The sequence below is a fragment of the Zea mays genome, chromosome 5 (genome assembly GCF_902167145.1).
Source record: "Zea mays cultivar B73 chromosome 5, Zm-B73-REFERENCE-NAM-5.0, whole genome shotgun sequence".
Taxonomy (NCBI): Eukaryota; Viridiplantae; Streptophyta; class Magnoliopsida; order Poales; family Poaceae; genus Zea; species Zea mays.
The window spans coordinates 85,227,011-85,249,265 of record NC_050100.1 but is presented as its reverse complement, the minus strand read 5'-3'; the positions used below and the strand labels follow the sequence as shown (position 1 = coordinate 85,249,265).

General features: G+C 46.7%; 1 protein-coding gene across 3 annotated transcripts; it reads right to left on the bottom strand.

Moving 5' to 3' along the window:
• Window positions 1-19,129: 19,129 nt before the first annotated feature.
• On the bottom strand, window positions 19,130-22,041 carry LOC100217012 (putative protein of unknown function (DUF640) domain family protein). 3 transcript variants are annotated; one of them, XM_008683079.3, is made up of 2 exons: window positions 21,854-22,041; window positions 19,130-20,343 (listed from the first exon to the last, which is right to left on the bottom strand). In XM_008683079.3, exons 1-2 carry the CDS (start codon window positions 21,999-22,001, stop codon window positions 19,529-19,531), a joined length of 963 nt encoding a protein of 320 aa, XP_008681301.1. In that variant the 5' UTR covers window positions 22,002-22,041; the 3' UTR covers window positions 19,130-19,528. The 3 variants fall into 3 exon arrangements, with proteins under 3 accessions (XP_008681301.1, XP_008681302.1, NP_001136860.1); XM_008683080.3 differs by having other exon boundaries at window positions 19,130-20,328; NM_001143388.1 differs by lacking the exon at window positions 21,854-22,041 and having other exon boundaries at window positions 19,323-20,787.
• Between the last annotated feature and the right edge of the window lie 214 nt (window positions 22,042-22,255).

The window sequence follows — 22,255 nt, the reverse complement described above, 5'->3', positions numbered from 1 at the left end:
CCCAGTCCGGATCCTGCAAGGCCTCTTCTACCCTGAAAGGCTCAATAGAAGAGACAAATGAGTAATGCTCACAAAAATTAGCTAAACGTGAGCGAGTAGTTACTCCCTTGCTGATATCACCTAGAATTTGATCGACGGGGTGATGTCTTTGGATCGACGCTCGGACTTGAGTTGGAGGGGCTCGTGGTGCTTCTTACTCCATCATTAGATCTTCTTGTGCTCCCCCTTGATCCTGCCCTTCTTCTTGAGGTACCTATACATTGTTTTGAGTTGGGGGAAGCACCATTGTTGAGGAAGATGGTTGATCTTCTTCATGTGGTTCCTGTGGTCGCACATTGCCTATCGCCATCGTGCAGATTGCGGCCGTCGGAACTTCATCTTCATCTATGTCATTAAGATCAACTTGCTCTCTTGGAGAGCCATTAGTCTCATCAAATACAACATCGCTAGAGACTTCAACTAATCCTGATGATTTATTGAAGACCCTATACACCTTTGTATTTGAGTCATACCCTAGTAAAAACCCTTCTACTACCTCGGGAACAAATTTAGAGTGTCTACCTTTCTTCACTAGAATGTAGCATTTTCTCCCAAATACACGAAAGTAAGAGACACTGGGTTTGTTACCGGTAAGGAGTTCGTAGGAGGTCTTCTTGAGGAGGCAATGCAGATAGAGCCGGTTTATGGTGTGGCAGGTTGTGTTCATAGCTTCCGACCAAAACCGCTCGGGCGTCTTGAACTCTCCAAGCATCGTTCTCGCCATGTCGATTAGCGTCCTGTTCTTTCTCTCTACCACACCATTTTGTTGTGGTGTGTAGGGAGCGGAGAACTCGTGCTTGATGCCTTCTTCCTCAAGAAACTCTTCAACTTGTAGATTCTTGAATTCGGACCCATTGTCGCTTCTTATCTTCTTCACCTTAAGCTCAAACTCATTTTGAGCTCTCCTTAAGAAGCGCTTTAGGGTCCCTTGGGCTTCTGACTTATCCTGTAAAAAGAACACCCAAGTGAAGCGGGAAAAATCATCAACAATTACAAGACCATACTTACTTCCCCCGATGCTTAGATAGGCAACGGGTCCGAAAAGATCCATGTGAAGGAGCTCCAGTGGTCTTGATGTTGTCATCACATTCTTGCCGTGATGAGTGCTTCCCACCTATTTCCCTACCTGACATGCTGCACAAGGTCTGTCTTTCTCAAAACAGACATCGGTTAGTCCTAACACATGATCTCCCTTTAGAAGCTTATGAATGTTCTTCATCCCAACATGTGATAGACGGTGATGCCAAAGCCAGCCCATATTAGTCTTAGCCATTAAGCATGCATCTAGATCGACATTCTCTTTCGAAAAATCAACTAAATAGAGCTTGTCGTCTAATACACCCTTGAAAGCTAATGAACCATCACTCCTAAAGATAGATACATCTTTATTTGTGAATAAGCAATTATAACCCATGTTACATAATTGACTCACAGACAATAAGTTGTACCCGAGCGATTCAACTAAAAACACATTGGATATAGAATGCTCGGATGTGATGGCTATCTTTCACAATCCTTTAACCTTGCCTTGGTTCCCATCTCCAAAGATAATAACATCCTGGGAATCCTTGTTCTTGACGTAGGAGGTGAACATCTTCTTCTCCCCCGTCATGTGGTTTGTGCATCCGCTGTCGATAATCCAGCTTGAGCCCCCGGATGCATAAACCTGCAAGACAATTTTAATCTTGGGTTTTAGGTACCCAACTCTTGTTGGGTCCTACAAGGTTAGTTATAACATTTTTTGGAACCCATATGCAAGTTTTATCTCCCTTGCATTTGGATCCCATCTTTCTAGCAACTACCTTTGCGTTCTTACATGAAAGTACAAAAGAAGCATTACAAGCATGGTAGTAGTAGGACTATTACAAACTTTCCTAGGCACATGAGACACAACATGATTATGCCTGGTCCTATTTCTACCATGAGCATTAGTAGAGCTAGAAGCAACCATATGATGAACAGGTAAAACAGCATTGTCATAGCATCTACTAGTAAATTTCCTATCATACATGTAAGCATGGTTCTTTTGAGAACTGCTAGCCATAGGGGCCTTCCCTTTCTCCTTGTTGAGAACGGGAGTCCTTTGGCTTGTTAAGTTCTTGGTTTCCTTTCAAAAACCAAGCCGTTCCTTAATTGAGGGGTGTCTACCAACAATGTAGGCATCCCTAGCAAATTTTAGTTTGTCATAATCCTCTTTGCAAGTCTTAAGTTGAGCATTAAGACTTGCAATCTCATCGTTTAATTTAGCAATCGAAGTAACATGTTCATCACAAGCATTAACATCAAAGTCTTTACATCTATTGCAAATAATGACATGTTCTACACATGAACTAGTTTCATTGACTTTCTCTAGCTTAGCATTTAATTCAACATTTAAATTCTTTAAGCTAGAAATGGATTCATGACATGAAGACAACTCAGATGACAGTATTTCATTTTTCTTTATTTCTAAAGCAAGAGACTCTTGAACACTAATAAACTTGTCATGTTCCTCATATAGAATATCCTCTTGCTTTTCTAGTAGTTGTTGGGGACTTGTTCTCAAATGCTATGAGTTAAGAACAAGGCAACACAAAAAATGTTAAATATTAAAGCCCTTCGTCCTTCGAAGCATTATTTCCCTTGAGAGATAATGCTTTTCGGAGGACGAAGGTTATGAAGGGCATACCTTCATCATTACGGCATATAATAGCGAAAATGTTAAGCGTATGAAGTACGAAAGATATCATGAACATTTATATATCATTATTAACTCATTTCTATTAACATAGAATAGAAATGACATTAAATTACAAGTGTACCTTCGGCTTGAAAGAAAGCAAAGGTACAAGCATGACGCAAGAGCAAAATGCCAAGTCAGGGTGAACAGTACGGGAGTACTATTCACCTATTTATAGGCACGGGTCGCAGCCCATGTAAAATTACATCCAGACCCTTTGCATTTGATGATAACTCTATAGTAATTTGTCGGGGTCTAGATAGTCTTTTCCTCTTTAAGTCGGTTTCCTCTTTTCTGTCAACATGCCGAAGCTTCCTCGCACACAGCTTCGGCTCTGTTTCATCCTTTGTTCTCCTTGAGTTTCTTCATACAGCGATTTTGACATGTCCGAAGGGTCCATGTCCGAAGGTACCTGTTCATGTATTACACTCTAGAAACATTGCCAAATCACATTTTTGAGGACCATCGGAAGCCGAAGGCCCCCAACAGTAGTCTATCCTTTTCATTAAGAGTATCGATTAATTCATTACTTTTTTCTACCTTAGCTCTATCTAATCCCTTAAACAAATTAGTGTAATCTACCTCATCATCGGAAGATTCCTCATCGCTAGAAGAAGAGTACTTAGGAGTGTCTCGAATACGTACCTTCTTCTCCTTAGCCATAAGTCATGTATGGCATTCGTTGGGGAAGAGCGAGGATTTGTTGAAGGCTGAGACAGCTAGTCCTTCATCCTTAGAGTCGGAGGAGGAGCAGTCGGAGTCCCATTCCTTCCCGATGTGTGCCTGACCCTTGGCCTTCCTATAGTTCTTCTTCTTCTCTCTTTTCCCATGCTTCTCTTGTGCCTGGTCATTATCGTTATCGGGGCATTGTGCTATAAAATAACCAGTCTTACCGCATTTGAAGCAGGAGTGTTTTCCCCTTGACTTGTTTTTGTTGGGGTACTCCTTGCGTCCTTTTAGTGCGGTCTTGAAACGCTTGATGATGAGTGCCATCTCATCTTCATTTAGCCCGGCAGCCTCCACTTATGCCACCTTGCTTGGTAATGTCTCCCTGCTGCTTTTTGCTTTGAGAGCAACGGGCTACGGCTCGTAGACGGGTAGTGGACCATTTAGAGCATCATCCACGTATCGCGCCTCCTTCACCATCATGCGTCCGCTCACAAATTTTCCAAGGATCTCCTTGGGCGTCATCTTGGTGTACCTGGGGTTTTCACGAATAAGGTTGACAAGATGGGGATCAATAATAGTAAATGACCCGAGCATGAGTCGGACGACGTCATGATTCGTCCATCTTCTGCTCCTGTAGCGTCGGATTTTGTTGACCAGGGTCTTGAGCCTGTTGTATGTTTGTGTTGGCTCCTCTCCCCTGATCATCGCGAACCTCCCCAGCTCTCCTTCCACTAGTTCCATCTTGGTGATCATAGTGGCGTCGTTTCCCTCATGAGATATCTTGAGGGTGTCCCAGATTTGTTTAGCATTGTCCAAGCCACTCACTTTATTGTACTCATCCTTGCAAAGTGACGCTAGCAAGACAGTAGTAGCTTGGCATTTTTATAAATTTGCTCATTTATATGCACAGGATTATCCGTACTATCAAAATGCATCCCATTTTCCAAAATTTCCCAAATGCTAGGATGGAGAGAAAATAAATGACTACGCATTTTATGGCTCCAAAATGAGTAATCCTCTCCATCAAGGTGTGGGGGTTTTCCAAGAGGAATAGAAAGTAAATGGGCATTCGAATTATACGGAATACGGGAATAATCAAAAGAATAGTTTTGGTTAACCGTCTTTTTCTTGGACGAGGAGTCGTCGTCCCTTGGTGAAGAGGAAGATGCATCGCTGTCGTAGTAGATGATCTTCTTGATGTGTCTCTTCTTCTTCTCGTCCCTCTTCTTGTGACTCGAGCCTGAGTCAGTGGGCTTGTTGTCTCTTGGCTCGTTGAAGATGGACTCCTTTTCTTTGTCATTGACCACCATCCCCTTTCCCTTAGGATCCATCTCTTCGGGCGGTTAGTCCCTTAGATGAAGAGTACGGCTCTGATACCAATTGAGAGCACCTAGAGGGGGGTGAATAGGTGATCCTGTGAAATCAAACACTAAATAGCCACAAATTTGATTATTAAGTAGTTAGTGAAATCAAGTGGCTATGGAACACGCTCATGCGGACAAAACAATCACAAGAAGCAACATACGAGACACACAATTTTTATCCCGTGGTTTGGCCAAGTAACACTTGCCTACTTCCACGTTGTGGCGTCCCAATGGACGAGGGTTGCACTCAACCCCTTTCAAGCGATCCAATGATCAACTTGAATACCACTGTGTTTTATCTTTGAGTACTCTTCCCGTTTGCGAGGAATCTCCACAAGTTGGAGCCTCTCGCCCTTACAAAGTTATGATCACAAAGAAGGCACAAGAGTAAGAATGGGAGAGCAACACACGCAAGACTCAAATCTGCAGCACAACCACGCACACAAGCCAAGACTTGAGCTCAAAACATAGCACAGGGAGTTCGCAACTCAAACGGAGCTCAAATCACTAACACAGTGAATCAAATGCGTGGAGACGGAGTATGGGAGTCTTAGAATGTTTCTTGAAAGCTTGGTGTATTGCTCCATGCGCCTAGGGGTCCCTTTTATAGCCCCAAGGCAGCTAGGAGCCGTTGGAGATCAATTTGGAAGGCCATTCTTGCCTTCTGTCGAGTGGTGCACCGGACAGTCCACTGTACCACCGGACAGCCACTGTTCATGTCTGGTGCGCGATCTCCTTCCATATCGGGCGCAGCCGACTGTTGCTCCTCGGGGCCGGTTGGCGCACTGAACACTTTCCGGTGCACACCGGACAGTCCGGTGCCCACACCCGACCGTTGGAGCGGGCGACGTGTCGCGCGTTGATCGCGCGGACGACCGTTGGCCGCTGGCACCGTTGGCTCATCGGACAGTCCGGTGCACTACCGGACAGTCCGGTGAATTATAGCCACGTCGCCTTTTCCTTTTCCCGAGAGCGATGAGTTCGTCGCTGACGACTCACCGGACAGTCCGGTGCACCACCGGACAGTTCGGTGAATTATAGCCGTACAACTCCGTCGATTCCCAAGAACAGCTGGTTCACCGTCGGCTAGCCTGGGGCACCGGACACTGTCTGGTGCACCACTGGACAGGCCGGTGTGCCAGGCTGAGCTGGAGTTTGGCTGCACACAGCCAAGACTTTTCTATTACATTTCTTGTTCTCTTGGCCCTATTTCTAGCACTTAGACAAACACATTAGTATTCAAAATAATATACTAAGTCTAGAAACATACATTGTACTTTGATTTGCACTTTTCACACATTTAGCACATAAGGACTCAATTAATATGTGTTGGGCATCTAATCACCAAAATACTTATAGAAATTGCCCAAGGGCACATTTCCCTTTCATCATTACACATAGATAATTCAGAGATCAATAGTTCATTCTTCTTAGTTTCTAGAGCAAGGGCTTTTTGAACATTAATGAACTTATCATGTTCTTCATAAAGAATATCTTCTTGCTTTTCTAGAAGCCTATCCTTTTCATTAAGAGCATCAATTAATTCATTTATTTTGTCTACTTTATTTCTATCTAAACCTTTAAACAAATCAGTATAATCCACTTCATCATCAGACGATTCCTCATCACTAGAAGAAGAATACTTGGGGGTATCTCAAAAACGTACCTTTTTCTCTTAGCCATGAGACACGTGTGTCATTCGTTTGGGGAGAGGGAAGACTTATTGAAGGCTGAGGCAGCTAGTCCTTCATCATCGGAGTCGGATGAGGAATAGTCGGAGTCCCACTCTTTTCCGATGTGTGCCTCGCCCTTCGCCTTCCTGTAGTTCTTCTTCCTTTCCTTCTTCCCATGCTTCTCTTGTGCCTGGTCATTATCGTTATTGGGGCATTGTGCTATAAAATGACCAGACTTACCGCATTTGAAGTAGGAGTGTTTTCCTCTTGAACTGTTCTTGTTAGGGTATTCCTTGCGTCCTTTTAAGGCGGTCTTGAAGCGCTTAATGATGAGTGCCATCTCATCCTTGTTGAGCCCGACAGCCTCCACTTCTGCTACCTTGCTAGGTAGTACCTCCTTGCTGCTGGTTGCTTTGAGAGCAACGGGCTGCGGTTCGTGTAGAGGAAGCGGTCCGTTTAATGCGTCGTCTACATACCTCGCTTCCTTTACCATCATGCGCCCGCTCACGAATTTTCTGAGGATTTCCTCGGGCGTCATCTTGGTGTACCTGGGTGTCGGGGACCATAATTAGGGGTACCCTCAAGACTCCTAATTCTCAGCTGGTAACCCCCATCAGCATAAAGCTGCAAAGGCCTGATGGGTGCGATTAAGTCAGGGATCAGTCCATTCGAGCGACTCGATCATGCCTCGCCCGAGCCTAGCCTCGGACAAGGGCAGCCGACCTCGGAGGATTTCCGCCTCGCCCGAGGCCCCCCTCCAACGGCGGACACATCTCCGGCTCGCCCGAGGCCCTGCCTTCGCTAAGAAGCAACCCTGACTAAATCGCCGCACCGACCGACCGAATCGCAGGAGCATTTAACGCAAAGGTGGCCTGACACCTTTATCCTGACGCACGCCCCCCAGCAGAGCCGAAGTGACCGCCGTCACTTCGCCGCTCCACTGACCGGCCTGACAAAAGGACAGCGCCGCCTGCGCCACTCCGACTGCAGTGCCCCTTGACAGAATGAGACTGACAGGCAGTCAGGCCCTGCCAAAGGCACCATAGGAAGCTCCGCTCCGCTCGACCCAGGGCTCGGACTCGGGCTAGGTCCCGGAAGACGGCGAACTCCGCTCCGCCCGACCCAGGGCTCGGACTCGGGCTAGGTCCCGGAAGACGGCGAACTCCGCTCCGCCCGACCCAGGGCTCGGACTCGGGCTAAGTCCCGGAAGACGGCGAACTCCGCTCCGCCCGACCCTAGGGCTCGGACTCGGGCTCAGCCCCAGAAGACGACGAACTCCGCTCCGCCCGACCCAGGGCTCGGACTCGGGCTCAGCCCATGAAGACGACGAACTCCGCTTCGCCCGACCCCTGGGCTCGGACTCCGCCCTGGCCTCTGCCGAACGTTCTCCGCCTCGCCCGACCCAGGGGCTCGGACTCGGCCTCGGCCATGGAAGACAGACTCGACCTCGGCTTCGGAGGAACCTCCACGTCGCCCAACCTAGGGCGCAGGCCAGCCACGTCAACAGGAAGCGCCATGATCACCCTACCCCGAGCTGACTCGGGCCGCAGAGAACAAGACCGGTGTCCCATCTGGCTAGCTCCGCCAGATAGGCAATGATGGCGCCCCGCATGCTCTGTGACGACGGCGGCTCTCCGCTCTCTTACGGAAGCAGAAGGACGTCAGCAAGGACCCAACCGCTCCGACAGCTGTCCCTCCGCCAGGCTCCGTCGCTCCTTCGACGGCCACGACATCACACCAGCTGGGTGCCAAAATCTCTCCGGCTGCCACATCGGCATGTACTTAGGGCGCTAGCTCTCCCCCGCTAGACACGTAGCACTCTGCTACACCCCCATTGTACACCTGGATCCTTTCCTTACGCCTATAAAAGGAAGGACCAGGGCCCTCTTAGAGAGGGTTGGCCGCGCGGGGACGAGGACGGGACAGGCGCTCTCTTGGGGCCGCTCGCTTCCCTCTCCCGCGTGGACGCTTGTAACCCCCTACTGCAAGCGCACCCGACCTGGGCGCTGGACGAACACGAAGGCCGCGGGATTCCCACCTCTCTCACGCCGGTCTCCGGCCGCCTCGCTCCTTCCCCCCTTCGCGCTCGCCCACGCGCTCGACCCATCTGGGCTGGGGCACACGGCGACACTCACTCGTCGGCCCGAGGGACCCCCCCGGTCTCGAAACGCCGACACTAGGGTTCCCACGAATAAGGTTTACAAGATGAGGATCAATAACAGTAAATGATCTGAGCATGAGTCGAACGATGTCATGATCCGTCCATCTTGTACTCCCGTAGCTTCGGATTTTGTTGACAAGGGTCTTGAACCTGTTGTATGTTTGTGTTGGCTCTTCTCCCCTTATCATCGCAAATCTCCCCAGCTTGCCTTCCACTAGTTCCATTTTAGTGATCATGGTGGCATCATTTCCCTCGTGCGAAATTTTGAGGGTGTCCCATATCAGTTTGGCATTATCCAGGCCACTTACTTTGTTGTATTCATCCCTGCATAGAGATGCTAACAAAACAGTAGTACCTTGTGCATTTTTGTGTATTTGCTTGTTGATAAACACAGGATTGTCAAAGCTATCAAAATGCATCCCTTTTTCAACACTTTCCCAGATACTAGGATGGAGGGAAAATAAATGACTACACATTTTATAACATAAAAAAGAATAATCCTCTCCATCAAAGTGTGAGGGTTTTCCAAGAGGAATTGACAGTAAATGAGCATTTGAGTTATAAGGGATGTGAGAATAATCAAAAGAATAATTTTGATTAACCGTTTTCTTTTTCGACGAAGAGTCTTCGTCGTCGTCATCCCTTGGTGAAGGAGAGGAGGCGTCACTGTCATAGTAGATGATCTTCTTAATGCGCCTCTTCTTTCCATCCCTCTTCTTGTGACTCGAGCCTGAGTCAGTGGGCTTTGTCATCTCTTGGCTCGTTGAAGAGGGACTCCTTCTCCTTGTCGTTGATCACCATCCTCTCACCCTTAGGATACATCTCTTCAGGCGGTTAGTCCCTGAAGTGCGCCAAGAAATTAAAGGACAACTTTGCTAGGGTTGGGGCATATTCCTCGGAGCAAAAAATCATCCGCGACGACCCTGGTGGAGTTGTCTAGTGGATTAGTGGGGAGGCCGAAGCTTTTGACGAAATTTTAAATGACCGAGGAGATTTATGTGCCTTTGCTGGTGCATGGGGAACCACATCAGTCTTAGAGAAAGCTGGTCGCGAACATGCCAAGGTTGTAGTTCGGCCAGAATTTGTCTTTTCAGCGGATGACATAAAAAACCCTTCAGCTGAAGCTTCTACGCTAGGCGGGAAATTTTACTCTAAGGTGTGGATGAAGGGCGGTCGTGAGATAGCTGATGAAGCTATTAGAAAAATGAAAAAGAATCTCATGACGCTCAAGAAGAAGCCAAACGAGTTGAATAAGCTGCCGAGCGTGCTAGGCTTAAGGTACCCTTACTAAGGTCTAGCTTCGGAATTCGTTTTCAACTTCGGAATTAACAGTTATTTTTTATGATGTAGCTGAACTTTCACCTCCCCCGGAGCCATACAACCCCAAAGCTGACCCGGCCTTGAAGGAAGCACTAGGTATTGAGAGCACCTAGAGGGGGGTGAATAGGTGATCCTGTAAAATCAAATACTAAATAGTCCAAACTTGGTTACAAAATGTTAGTTAGATCAAAACCAAGATGCTATAGCGAGAACTCTTCACTTGATTGTTCCTTTAGAATGAGTATTAAACTTAGGAACAAAAGCACAAGTGATTAAGTGAGAACTCAACAAGAAAAACCAATCACAATAAAGGATGACACAAGAGACACGGTGATTTTATCCCGTGGTTCGGCCAATGCCTACTCCATGTTGTGGTGACCTCCTTCAGTCGAGGATTGCACTCAATCCCTCTCAAGTGATCCAACGATCAAACTTGAGGACCACGGTTTTCTTCCTTAGTGATGTTTCCTGTTTGTGAGGAATCTCCACAAGTTGGAGCCTCTCACCCTTACAATGTTGATCACAAGAAAAGCACAAGAGTAAGGGAGGAAAAGAAACACACACAAGACTAGAATTGCAGCAACAATACGCACGCAAGGCAAGAAGAGAGAACACAAGAACAATGTGACAAGTTCACAACACACTTAGTGCTCAAATCTCAGTCACGATGATCCAAATGCGTATTTGCGGAGTCTAGGCGTCTTAGGATGTTTAGTGAATGCTTGGTGTAGTGCTCCATGCGCCTAGGGGTCCCTTTTATAGCCCCAAGGCAGCTAGGAGCCGTTGGAACTCCATTTGGTAGGCAATTCTTGCCTTCTATTCGTCGGTGCACTGGACTGTCCGGTGGCGCACCGGACAGTGAAAAGTGCGCGCACAGTACATGGCAGAGAATCCCCTGATTGGCTGTTTTCCTTTTCTGTGGGGCACCGGACCGTCCAGTGCGCCATGTGACCGTTGGCTCTTGTCGACATGGCAGATAGCCGTTGCACGGCTGGAGCACGGGACTGTCTGGCGCTAAGCGCGGACTGTCCGGTGAATTATAGCCGACGTAGCCAGGGAAAACCCCGAGAGCGCCGAACTGTCAGGCGCTAAGCGCGGACTGTCCGGTGCTGCGCAGACAGCACCTTTTTCTTCAATTCTTCCTTTAACTCTTTGGCTTTTACTTAGCTGATTCCTGGCACTTAGACAAGAGTGTTTAGCATATAAAACTATTGACAAAACGTTTAGTTCTTACCTTTATTCGTTATTTGCATCTCTTTAATACTTGGCACACATCACTTCAATACAATGTGTGTTGGGCATCTAATCACCAAAATATTTATAGAAATGGACCAAGGGCACATTTCCCTTTCAGGTATGATTAAAATTGCTAATGAAGATGTTGACAAAGTTGTCAACAGACTGCTGAATGAAGCTACTGAGAAAGTATTGAAAGAAGATTAAAACTTCGTATATTTGAGAGTTTAATGCTTGTATATGGCTTTCATCTTTGTAAGAACCAAACATCAAGTATTTGTATGTGCATTAATGTAATATATTTCTTTGTGATGCATGAAACCTTCGTACGTACCATTTTGAGCCTCTGGCGAAAAAACACCTTCCCTTCTTTTCATGCTTCACGAAGAAAAAGATTCCCCTTCTGCTGAAGGCATATCTTATGCTGCAACATGTTCTTTCATGATCCAACAAATATTTTCGAAGAAGGAACTTTTCCTTATTTTTCCACGGCTTTTTGCTGATGCAAAATGATGTATGATGCGATGCTATGCGATATGATATGATGGTATGATGCAAAATGATGTTTGTGCCGAAGGTAAAAATCCACACGAATACACACCCAGACTCTGCATCCCCTTGGGAACGACTTTGGAGTCTCTTCACCTCTTACTTAGGTGGTATTGCAGCTATGCATTCTCTTAGGAACAACTTTGGAGCTAAGCTCTGTATTCCCTTAGAAACGACTTTGAAGCTTCTTCACCTTTTGTTTAGGTGGTATCTAAGCTCTGCATCCCCTTAAGAACGACTTTGGAGCTTCTTCACCTTTGACTTAGGTGGCATCTAAGCTTTGCATTCCCTTAGAAACGACTTTGGAGCTTCGTGACTTACTCTACATTCCTTTAGGAACGACTTTGGAGTTTTGTGAGCCATTGTTTGTTACACTCGATGATGTAACCACAGTCTTATTAGATCAGACTGAAGGTTAAATCTTCTTGTATCGTCTTTTTAGAGGAAAATGTAAAGACAGAAAATGAGTAAGAATACATTGGATTAAAGCACTCTTTGGTGTAAGTGTTGTGCCACCTTTAGTAGATATGCCTCAACTCGGGCATAGTGCTGTTGACTGTGTGAGCTTCGGACTCCTCCCGAAGGTCACACTGTTGTTGAACCTGACGATGCCCTTCTGGCTGTTGATTATGACTCGGGGCAGGCGCCAGTGGTGGTGGCAACTAAGCCCAGGAAGCTTGGAAATGACTTGCCGAAGCAACAGAGGTCGTAGGTTGTTGGTTGACCACATACTCCGGGATATACGTAGTAGCACAAAGTAGTATGCAAGACCTGCTTCGGCTGATTCTGCCGTGCTTCGGCTTCAGCGATTTGCTTCTGCTTCTGGATCATAACTTGGCACGTCCTTGTGGTGTGTCCCTTGTCTTCGCCACAGAATAGGCAGAACTATTTCCTGGGCTGATTACCATACCTTCCTCCGAAGCTTCTCCCCCTCTGCCTCTCGAGGCTTGTGGCCTGTAGGAAGTTTGTTGCATTCCCGAAGACTGTGAGCAGTGCTGGCTGCTCTGAGTATGGTTGGTCCTGTCATCATTTGTATTGGGATTGTGGATTGTTCTGACGTGCCTGGGGTGGACTCTTCCTCCGAAGCCCCTAGTCATCTCAGAATACATGTATGCTTCCTCTCTTCTTTGGCAGAAATTGTTGTCAGCTCGGATGTATTCATCCATCTTCTAGAGGAGCTTCTCCAAGGTCTATGGTGGCTTTCTTGCAAAGTATTGTGATGTGGGTCTTGGCCGGAGCCCCTTTATCATGGCTACAATCGGGCCGTGACCCGATCGACACGGTTAGGAAACTGGGACACCTTCTTGGCCACTAGCTCGTTGCGATGCACAAGCTCGACCCGTTGCGGGCCTAAACGGGCCGGTCTGACCCAGTAAGCACGAAAAGCGTGTCGATAAGCACAGATAAGTACAAAAAAGCGAGCAAGCATTAAACAGACCGGGACGTGCCAACCCACTGAGCTCAGTTTTATGTCTGGGCCTAGGCCGACCTAGGCACGAGCGGATTGGGCTCGTATCAGACCCCAAAAATGGGCTTCGTGGCGGGCTTTTTTGGCCCCCTATTCATCTATAGGACGGAGTACAAAATCTATGGACAGAGGGGGAAAAGAATAAAAGAAGCCATCTCATAGAAGCAACAAGCATGTTTTGAACGGTGCTATAATATAGAATTCTCACGGTACATATATATCGGGCATTCCATTTCGTCCAGTTTCTATCCTTATACGTTACGAAGTCATATGCACCACTTGCTAGTATTTAGTTCATGTTATATACTAGATACTTGCAGCTGCGCGGCAGGTGATCATAGAGGAGGAGAGGACACTAAGGGCACGTTTGGGACCGAGGGTAATGGAGGGGATTGAGGGGACCAAAATCCCTTACTATTCAAGACTTCCTAATGGAGAGTATATTTCAAAATCCCTTACTATTCAAGACTTCCTAATGGAGGACACTAAGGGAATGTTTGGCCCCCTATTCATCTTAGACTATCTCCAACAGACTTCCTATTTCACTCTCTATCTCACTCACTATTTCAAACTCCACTCTACAAATACTGTAATCTATAGTGTAAAATAGTACTTTACATGATCCTATATATGGTTGCTGGAGTACATTCGTTCCCAAACAAACCCTAATGGAGAGGAAGAAGAGGCTAGCCACCGCCGGCGCTTGGTGTGTGCTCGTCGTGCTCCTGTTGTCCGTCCAGCCGCGGTAGGTGGCGGCCTGGCGACCATTTCTGTGTGTTCTGCCGTGGCTACAAGTGGTGCTACGTTGAGTGCCAGAAGGACCCTAGGCCCCATACCCATGTAACTTCTAGTGCCTCCAGGACTATGTCAATGACGACCAGCAACTGCCACCGGCGCGCCGCGCGCCCCAGGTTCGCCGTCGACTTCCACCGCGTCGTCATGAGCACCGCCTTGGCGGCGGCTGGTGGTGGCGTTGAGGTGTGTGTGTGTCTCGTTGACTGCCGCAACAGCGTCGTCCACTCCGATCCGCTTAGATGAAAGTGGCCAAATGGTGACCAGGGACGACGAACGAACCAGTAGGGTTTGATCTGTTAGTTCGTTAATGCGATGACGATCGATTGTCGATGAAGATGAACTATTTATGATATCTCTCTCTGTGGTTATTAAAAAACACAAACAAAGTTCCAGCACGCCAAAGTGCCTACGATGATTAGTATAGCTCTACTCTCGGCCTCTAGAGAACAAATTGGGAAGATATATGTTCATGTACTGAGACTAACCGACTGATCATGCATTTCTTATTGAACACTCCTATGATCTTCTGTGTTTAGGTGCATCAATAGTTAGTCTATATCTTCAGCAGCTTGCTCATTCATATCTTGCATTTTAAACTCCAACATATAAACAATGTCATTTATATTGTAAAACAGTGTTTTACATGGTCTTAAGCATGACCATCTGGCCATAACTGTGGGAGGAGATCCTCCATCGCCCTCTTGCAAGTTTGATCAAAACCCTTTGTATAAAGGTGACATATATATCGGGCATTCCATTTTGTTCAGTTTCTGTCCTTATATTTTGGCCCCCTCTCAACCCCTCCATTACACTCACTCCCAAACAAGCCCAAATGGAGGGTAAGAAGAGGTTAGCCACTGTCGCCACTTGGTGTGCGCACGTCGTGCTCTTGCTGTTCGTCCAGCCGCGACAAGTGGCGGGTCGGCGGCCATGTCTGTGTGTTCTGCCGCGGCTACAAGAGGTGCTACGCCGAGTGCTGGAAGGACCCCTGAGCCCCTACCCCTGCAACTTCTATTGCCTCAAGGACTGTGTCAATGACGACCAGCAACTGCCACCGGCGCGCCGCGCGCCCTAGGTCCGCCGCTGTCTTCAACCGCATCGTCATGAGCACCGCCTTGGCGACTGCTGGTGGTGGCGCTGAGGTGTGTGCGTGTCTAGTTGACTGCCGCAATAACGTTAGCCACTCCCGCTTAGCTAAAAGTGGCCAAATGGCGACCGGGGACAACGAACGGACCAGTAGGGTTTGATTCGTCAGTTCGTTAATGCGATGATGATCGACCGTCGACGAAGATGAACTATATATGATATATATCTCTATGGTTATTAAAAAACATAAACAAAGTTCCAGCACGCCAAAGTGCGTACATGATTAGTATAGCTCTACTCCTGGCCACCCAGAGAACAAATTGGGAAGATATATGTTCATGCACTGAGACTAACCGATTAATCATGCATTTCTTGTTGAACACTCCTATGATCTTATGTGTTGTTAGGTGCATCAATAGTTAGTCTATATCTTCAGCAGCTTACTCATTCATATCTTTCATTTTAAACTTCAACATATAAATAATATTATTTATATTGTAAACCAGTGTTTTACATGGTCTTAAGCACGACCATCTGACCATAGCCGTGGGAGGAGATCCTCCATCGCCCTCTTGCAAGTTTGATCAAAACCCTTTGTATAAAGGTGACGGATAACAAAGTCATTATCCTGTCTCTTGGCTATACGAGACACTGGATAATGATTTCGTTATATGAGACACTGGTACGTGTGCTCCTGCTCGTTCATGTTGAATGTAGCTATTATGTATAGTACTTCTTTAAATTAAAAATAAACTGATTTTTTGGAAGTCACAGGAATACGATCACTTGACACGGGCGGGGCCGGGAGACGACGAGTCACGTAACACTAAGGTATTATTTGGTTCACACATTTATAACGTGATAAGTAACAGATAATGTTAAACTATGTTTGTTTAAGTTTAACTGTAATTATATACCACACTAAAAATTAAAACCGATATATTTAAACTCTCGAATGTGAATCAATATCGTTGTCATTTACATTACATTTTATGAACCAAACAGCACCTAAAAACACATGTTGCTACAGCTGCAAAATGAAAGTGTGTGTTCAAGTCCAGCTCCAGCTCCAACCGCTTCGACGCGCGTCAAGCGACCTTTTTTTTTACAGCAGGAGTGCTAGAGTCGAGGAGGGAGTACTATACTACTATTCACGAGTAACGTCATGTTTGCGTGTCAGGATCTGTATTTTTGACTCTAGTGAAAAGACAGGGGAAGAACAGCCGATGAGGCGATCAGCTCAACGTACCATCTCCCATGGTGTCGGTTTGGTTCGTCAGGCGTTCAGCCACATCTTTTCCAGATCACTTCTCTGGCTTGCTTCACACGTCCGGCCAGGGCGCGAGGCGGTGGGCAGGCGACGTGCGGCGTGATGCGATGCGACAGGCATGCCCCCGCGCGTGAGGCGCATCCGGTGACAAGACATGAGATACTACTTGCCGTCCGGCAGGCCGTGCCGGCCGGTCGACATGAGAGCACTTTAATCCAGTTATCCTCGTGTGGATCGAGGGAAGACTCGCTCGATACATCAGTAATATATCGCTGCACTTTAACCCTTATCTGCTTTTAACAATTCGATTCTTGTTTTTAGATTAAATTGTTTTTTAGAAACTAGAATTATCATGTTAGTGTAGGGTTAGAACTTAGAGCGCTCATATTAGATAACATTTTTAGGAACAAGTGGGAAAGCGGGCTATCCGGTATGATTTAATTGTTGATAGAAATTTTATTTTAGTCGAATTCAATCCGTATCTTAAACATCTTCATCATTTCAATTGGCATTAGAGCCTCGCGTCTATTGGTTTAGCCGTTTAGGGTTCACTACCTAGAGAAACACGTCTAGTACGAATAGACCCCCTCCTATATTTGCAAAAAAAGATTTTCCTTACTAGAAAATTTTTAATAGAGGCATATCTAGAGGTCGTTGATGTGGAGTCTTGAGAGTCGCTACAAGCACTTCAAAAACCGAAGGACCCCGCCAACCTAGTTGGTGATGAGGTGCACTTTGAGAAACGAAATGCAAAGGTAAAAAACATCCACTTTAGATGTCAATGCAATGATGTTTTAAACCATGTGAGGTTTCACAAGAACATCCATTCACTATGGTGGGATATTTGTGCGCTCCATGAGGAAACAAAGAGTGAGCACGAGGAACACTATCATCTTGTTATGAAAAAAACTAGATTCTTTTGAGACGCTTTCTCATGAAAGTTTTAATGACATGCACATTCGCTTAAATGTTCTTGTAGAGAAACTCAACGTGCTAGGGCTTGCTCAATTGTCACAACCTGATGTTGTGAGGAAAATTTAAGTATGGGTAAATTGTTACCACGCTCCATCAAGTTGATCTTTCTACCAACACGCCAACTCAAATGTTAGGGAAGATTAATGCTCATGAGATACACATGCACATCACTACAGAAGATGATTCCTCTGCTAACTGAAAGTCGCCTAGAGGAGGTAAATAGATGAAACCTGAGATTTATCGATTAATACAAAACTAAAATCCCGGTTAGGCGTTAGAACAAGAAACAAATCGATCGAAGTGAGGAAGAGGAGTTCTTTTTACAAGTGTTGCTAAAAAATAATTGTGGAATTACTTAGGAGCAACACAATTGATTTGAAATCAAGTGCAAGCAAGAGAACTTAGAAGAGGGAAATAAATCGAGAGACTGGAGTCTCCACAGGGATCTCCACACAAACTCGGAGTCTCCCGCTAGCCTTTACAAGAATGAGAATGAGATTAAGAATGAGAAAGAAACTCAAGTGCACAAGAACTTAGCAATAACTCAAAATGGATCACTCGAAAGGCACTATCTCATTGGTGAGCTTGTTCATCTAGTTCATTAATGCCATAATCCTAAGAAGAACAAGTACAAGGGTAAGAAAGATGACTCTAGCGATGATGGCAAGAAGAATGATAAGCCATACAAAAGTAAGGATGATAACAAAAACAAATTCCATAAGAAGGGTAGTGAGGCTTACATTATTGATGGTTGGCTCACTGACATTGTATCATCAAGTGGATCGTCTTTGTATGATAGCGATAAAGAAAAAAAAGAAAAGGTGGTTGCACTTGGTATTGGGATATCTCTACCACCACCATCATCCTCTACACATCTACGTCTTATGGACAAATGTGATCGAAAGGTACAAAGTGATGATAATTGTAGTGTTGATAATAGTGATAGTGATGAATAATTCACCACACCCACTTATGATGAGATTGTTAATTTGCTAAACCTATATACACATCATAAGAAATACATGAGGAAGAACGATATGCTAAAAACTTGAGAACATATCTCTTCTATCAAAGTATGACATAGCCGAGAAATCTTGGCATGCAAATCTTCATTAGAGAGTTGTTCATCCTGAGATATAAGGCTGTCTCCAGCAACGTCCTCTATATTCATCCTCTATATCTGTCCTTTACAGTCTTCTCTAAAAGATTTTATCCTCTATATCTCATTTCTCTCCAACAACGTCCTCTAAATCACGTCCTCTATACTCAAATACCCATATTAAAAACATTTTTTAATTTTATTTTTTGTACATACGTATTTATCATACTCTCAAATATATTGTACATATTTTAATTTTGCTAAACTGGTTATTTAAAGTAGTCAAATGAATAGAGGATCGTTTAGAGAAACTCTATATATAGAGAATCCAGCAGCGTCCTCTAAATTTACAGGACCGTTTAGAGGACGTTGCTGGAGAGCGTAGAGGACCGTTTGGTCCTCTATATTTAGGGTAGAGAACCCTTTAGAGGGCCTTGTTGGAGCCAGCCTAACTCCTCGTGGAGCACTTGGATTGTGCTCAGGCTAGTGGTTTCTATCTATTACTCTTGGAGCAAGAGCTGCTAGCCAACTAGTTGTATCTCATTGAAGCACCATGCTCTTGTAGTTACTTTAAGCCGTTTGTAATCTCCCACAACTCTAGCCTTGGTGGCTTTCTCAACAATGTGGTGGTACAAGCCTTAGTCACAAACTGAACCATTAGATAAATCGTTTGTGTGTTGTGCTTGTGCTCTACTTGCGCCATATCTTACTCTCTATTTCAATGCAAAGCATTACTTTGCATGTTCATATATATACGGTTTTCTGGAGATAGCCTTACACCACATGAAATCCCCAAGAAGAACGTCGCCAGGGAGAATGAACAAGCCATCTAATCCTGCCATTCTATGGATCACTGCATACACAAGACCATGCAAAATCACTAGTACAACCAAAAGGCTGGCAGGCAGACAGGCAGTAGCAGCGGTTGATGATGGGGCACACAGCCAGTGTCATCTCATACTTAGATCGCGCGCGCACGCCGAGACCAAATCGGTCGCCATTAGCAGAACCTGCAAGTTTACTTACGTGCCTAATCACTCTTGCATTTCTGCTAATTAAGCCGATGGAACGGTGGAAGAAGTACTGGTGCAAGCAAGCAAGCTAGCTAGTTGAACACGGACAGCGGCATCAAGAACCCGGCCGCGTGCGCCTCGGCGGCGGCTGCCATTGCCAGCGCAATATCATCCCCAGTGCCGCCACCTCCGCCCGCGGCCGGGTCGATGGGCTCGGTCGCCGGCGCCAGGAAATGGCCATGGAGGAAGTGCGCGTGCGGGATCAAGAAGTGCGGCGCCGGCGGCTCGGCCACCGTGCCCGGCGCGGCGTGCGACGGGTGCTGGTGCTGGCCGTCCTGCTGCTGCTGCTGCTTGGGCTGGCGGTGCGCCGGCGGGTGGCGCTTGCGGCGCTTCTTCTCGTAGGCGATGCCGCGCGCCTTGGCCTGGCTGTCGCGGACCTCGCGGAGGTAAAGCCTGACGGCGCGCGCGCCGAAGGGGTTGGCCTCGGGCCGGCCCCCGTGCTCCTCGAACGCGGCGCGCAGGCGGCCGACGAGCGCGTCCAGGCTGCCCCACGCCTGCTTGAGCGGGCACGGGCAGGGCGCCGGCGGGGACGGGTGGCCGAAGAAGGGGCACCGCGCCGCGTGCACCTTGGTCTTGCCGAACTGGTCCAGGTAGCGCAGGAACTCCAGCACGTGCGCGCCGCTGCACCGGGCCAGCTCCAGCGGCGGCCGGTGGTTGCGCAGGTACTGCCCGAACGTGTGCCAGTCCCGCCGCTTCTGCGACTCGTACCGGCTCGGCCGCGCCGCCGCGGCGCCAGGGCTGTCGGCCGCGGACGCGACGACGCCGGCTACCTCCATGGCTCGCTCGGTCACCTGACGATCTCCGCGAAGCGCGAACACGAGCTCGACCAGATCTGCACGACGCATGCCTGGTTGGATAGTGAAACGATTTGGCTATGGTTATACTATACGTATAATAAAAAGGACGAATAATGCAAGGAGCAAAGAGCTGGTCGGATCAGTCGCTTCATCTATTCTTGGCCGGCCGGGGCGACGGAGCTGGGACGGACCAGGAATTCAGAATCCTCGATGAACTAGCTAGGGTTTCAGGCTAGACTCAGCTAGCTGCCACACCAACCTGTATGCCTGCACTCTGTAGCGATATACCTACTCCTACTCTCTCTATCTGGAATTGACTAGCACAGTTTGATGATCTAGAGCTGATCCGTAGCAGACAGCAGACATGCAAGAACGAACTGACGCACATTGAAGTTAAAGAAAAAACGCACAAGGAAAATGCGGAGAACGGAAGGAAGCAAAGCAAAACTGCAAACTTTAATCGACTCAATCACTAGTGAGCCGAGCTACAGAAGTGCAAGGTTGGTGCTCGACGAACAGAGGCGACACTAGAACACTCTTCCTGCAGGCAGCGTCTGTGTACATGTAGAAGTCACATTTTTCTAGATTTATTATATATAAATAAAAAACAATACTGATATAATTATAAATTGTAATAGTTATCGCTAATTTGGTGACAAAATATATTTTTATAACATAATTTATTTAAAAACATAAATTTTAATACTATTTTCTATAAATTTAGTTACATTTTAAAAAATATTTTTGAACGTGTTGTGCATTATTATTATTATTATTTGGACGGGTGTCCTCCACATCTACAGCACACTTCGCCATTTTCCAAGGAGCTCGGGCTGCTCTCTTGTTTGGTGTGGCTGGCTGGATAGATCAAAAAGCCGGAGAACTGTAGAACGCACCTAGCGAGTGGTAATAGACTCTAAAAAGTTTTAGATTATATAAAATTTAAGGATGATATCAAGACATCACGTTATATTTTTATTCATTTTTAAATTAAAATTTGATCCATTACCCTCCCTAGTTTCCAGATGGAAATGGCGAATTGAAATCGATCCCCCAAGCCCTGAAACGAGTGTCGCCGCCCCAATTTATGGAGCAGGGTCCTTTATCTATTGGTTTTAGATTAAAACCGACTGTTTAAATTGATGCAGCTGCAATTTATAGACATAAAAACACTGTAAAAACAAAAATAGTAGAAGTCGTATGGATTAAACCCAAACCAACATGGCTGGTCAGCGGACTAGCAGTAATCTATGTGTGCGTGCGTGACTGCCTTTTGAAGTTGAGTACCGCACGAATAAAGCACGATCGATCGATCGACTGAAGGAACAGTAGATGGTATGCGCAGGAGTAGACTAGCAAACAGTGCAAGCCGTGGGCTGGGCATAGAATATGGTGGTGACACGGATGCATGCAGACCCAGTGTACGATATGCAAGAGGAGGAAGCAAGAAGAGCGAGATCACAGAAAGCTTTTAGAAACTTGCATGCAAGATTGCAAGAACCACAAAGGCGGTCGACGGATTTGATCAGTGGAGGCGCAGCGCATGGCGAGAGAGCGTACCAGCAAGTAGGAGAGGATGAGACGACGGATCGGGAGCGGAAGCTAGGGGTCGGGATCGGAACTCGTCCCACGACTGAGCCGGCAGAGGAGGAGAGCATGTGGCGAGAGGAGGCAGATAAATATGGTGGGTTGAGGAGAGCGGTCTCATGGCCAGCAAGCTGAGAAGAAAGGAGGGAGAGGGAGAGAGGTGACAGGTGATACAAGGTGCAGTGCAACATGGGGTATGGAGACACTGATAAGGCTCGGGGGTCCCGCATGCGGCGCAGATATCAGCCTCGTGGGGCCTAGACAGAGGAGAGAGAAGCAGAGACGGCGAGGCAGCTACGACGACGACGACGAGTCTGTCGGTCCCCATTACACAAAAGGTCGTCACATCAGTTGTCACCTCAGCATTCTGCTCCG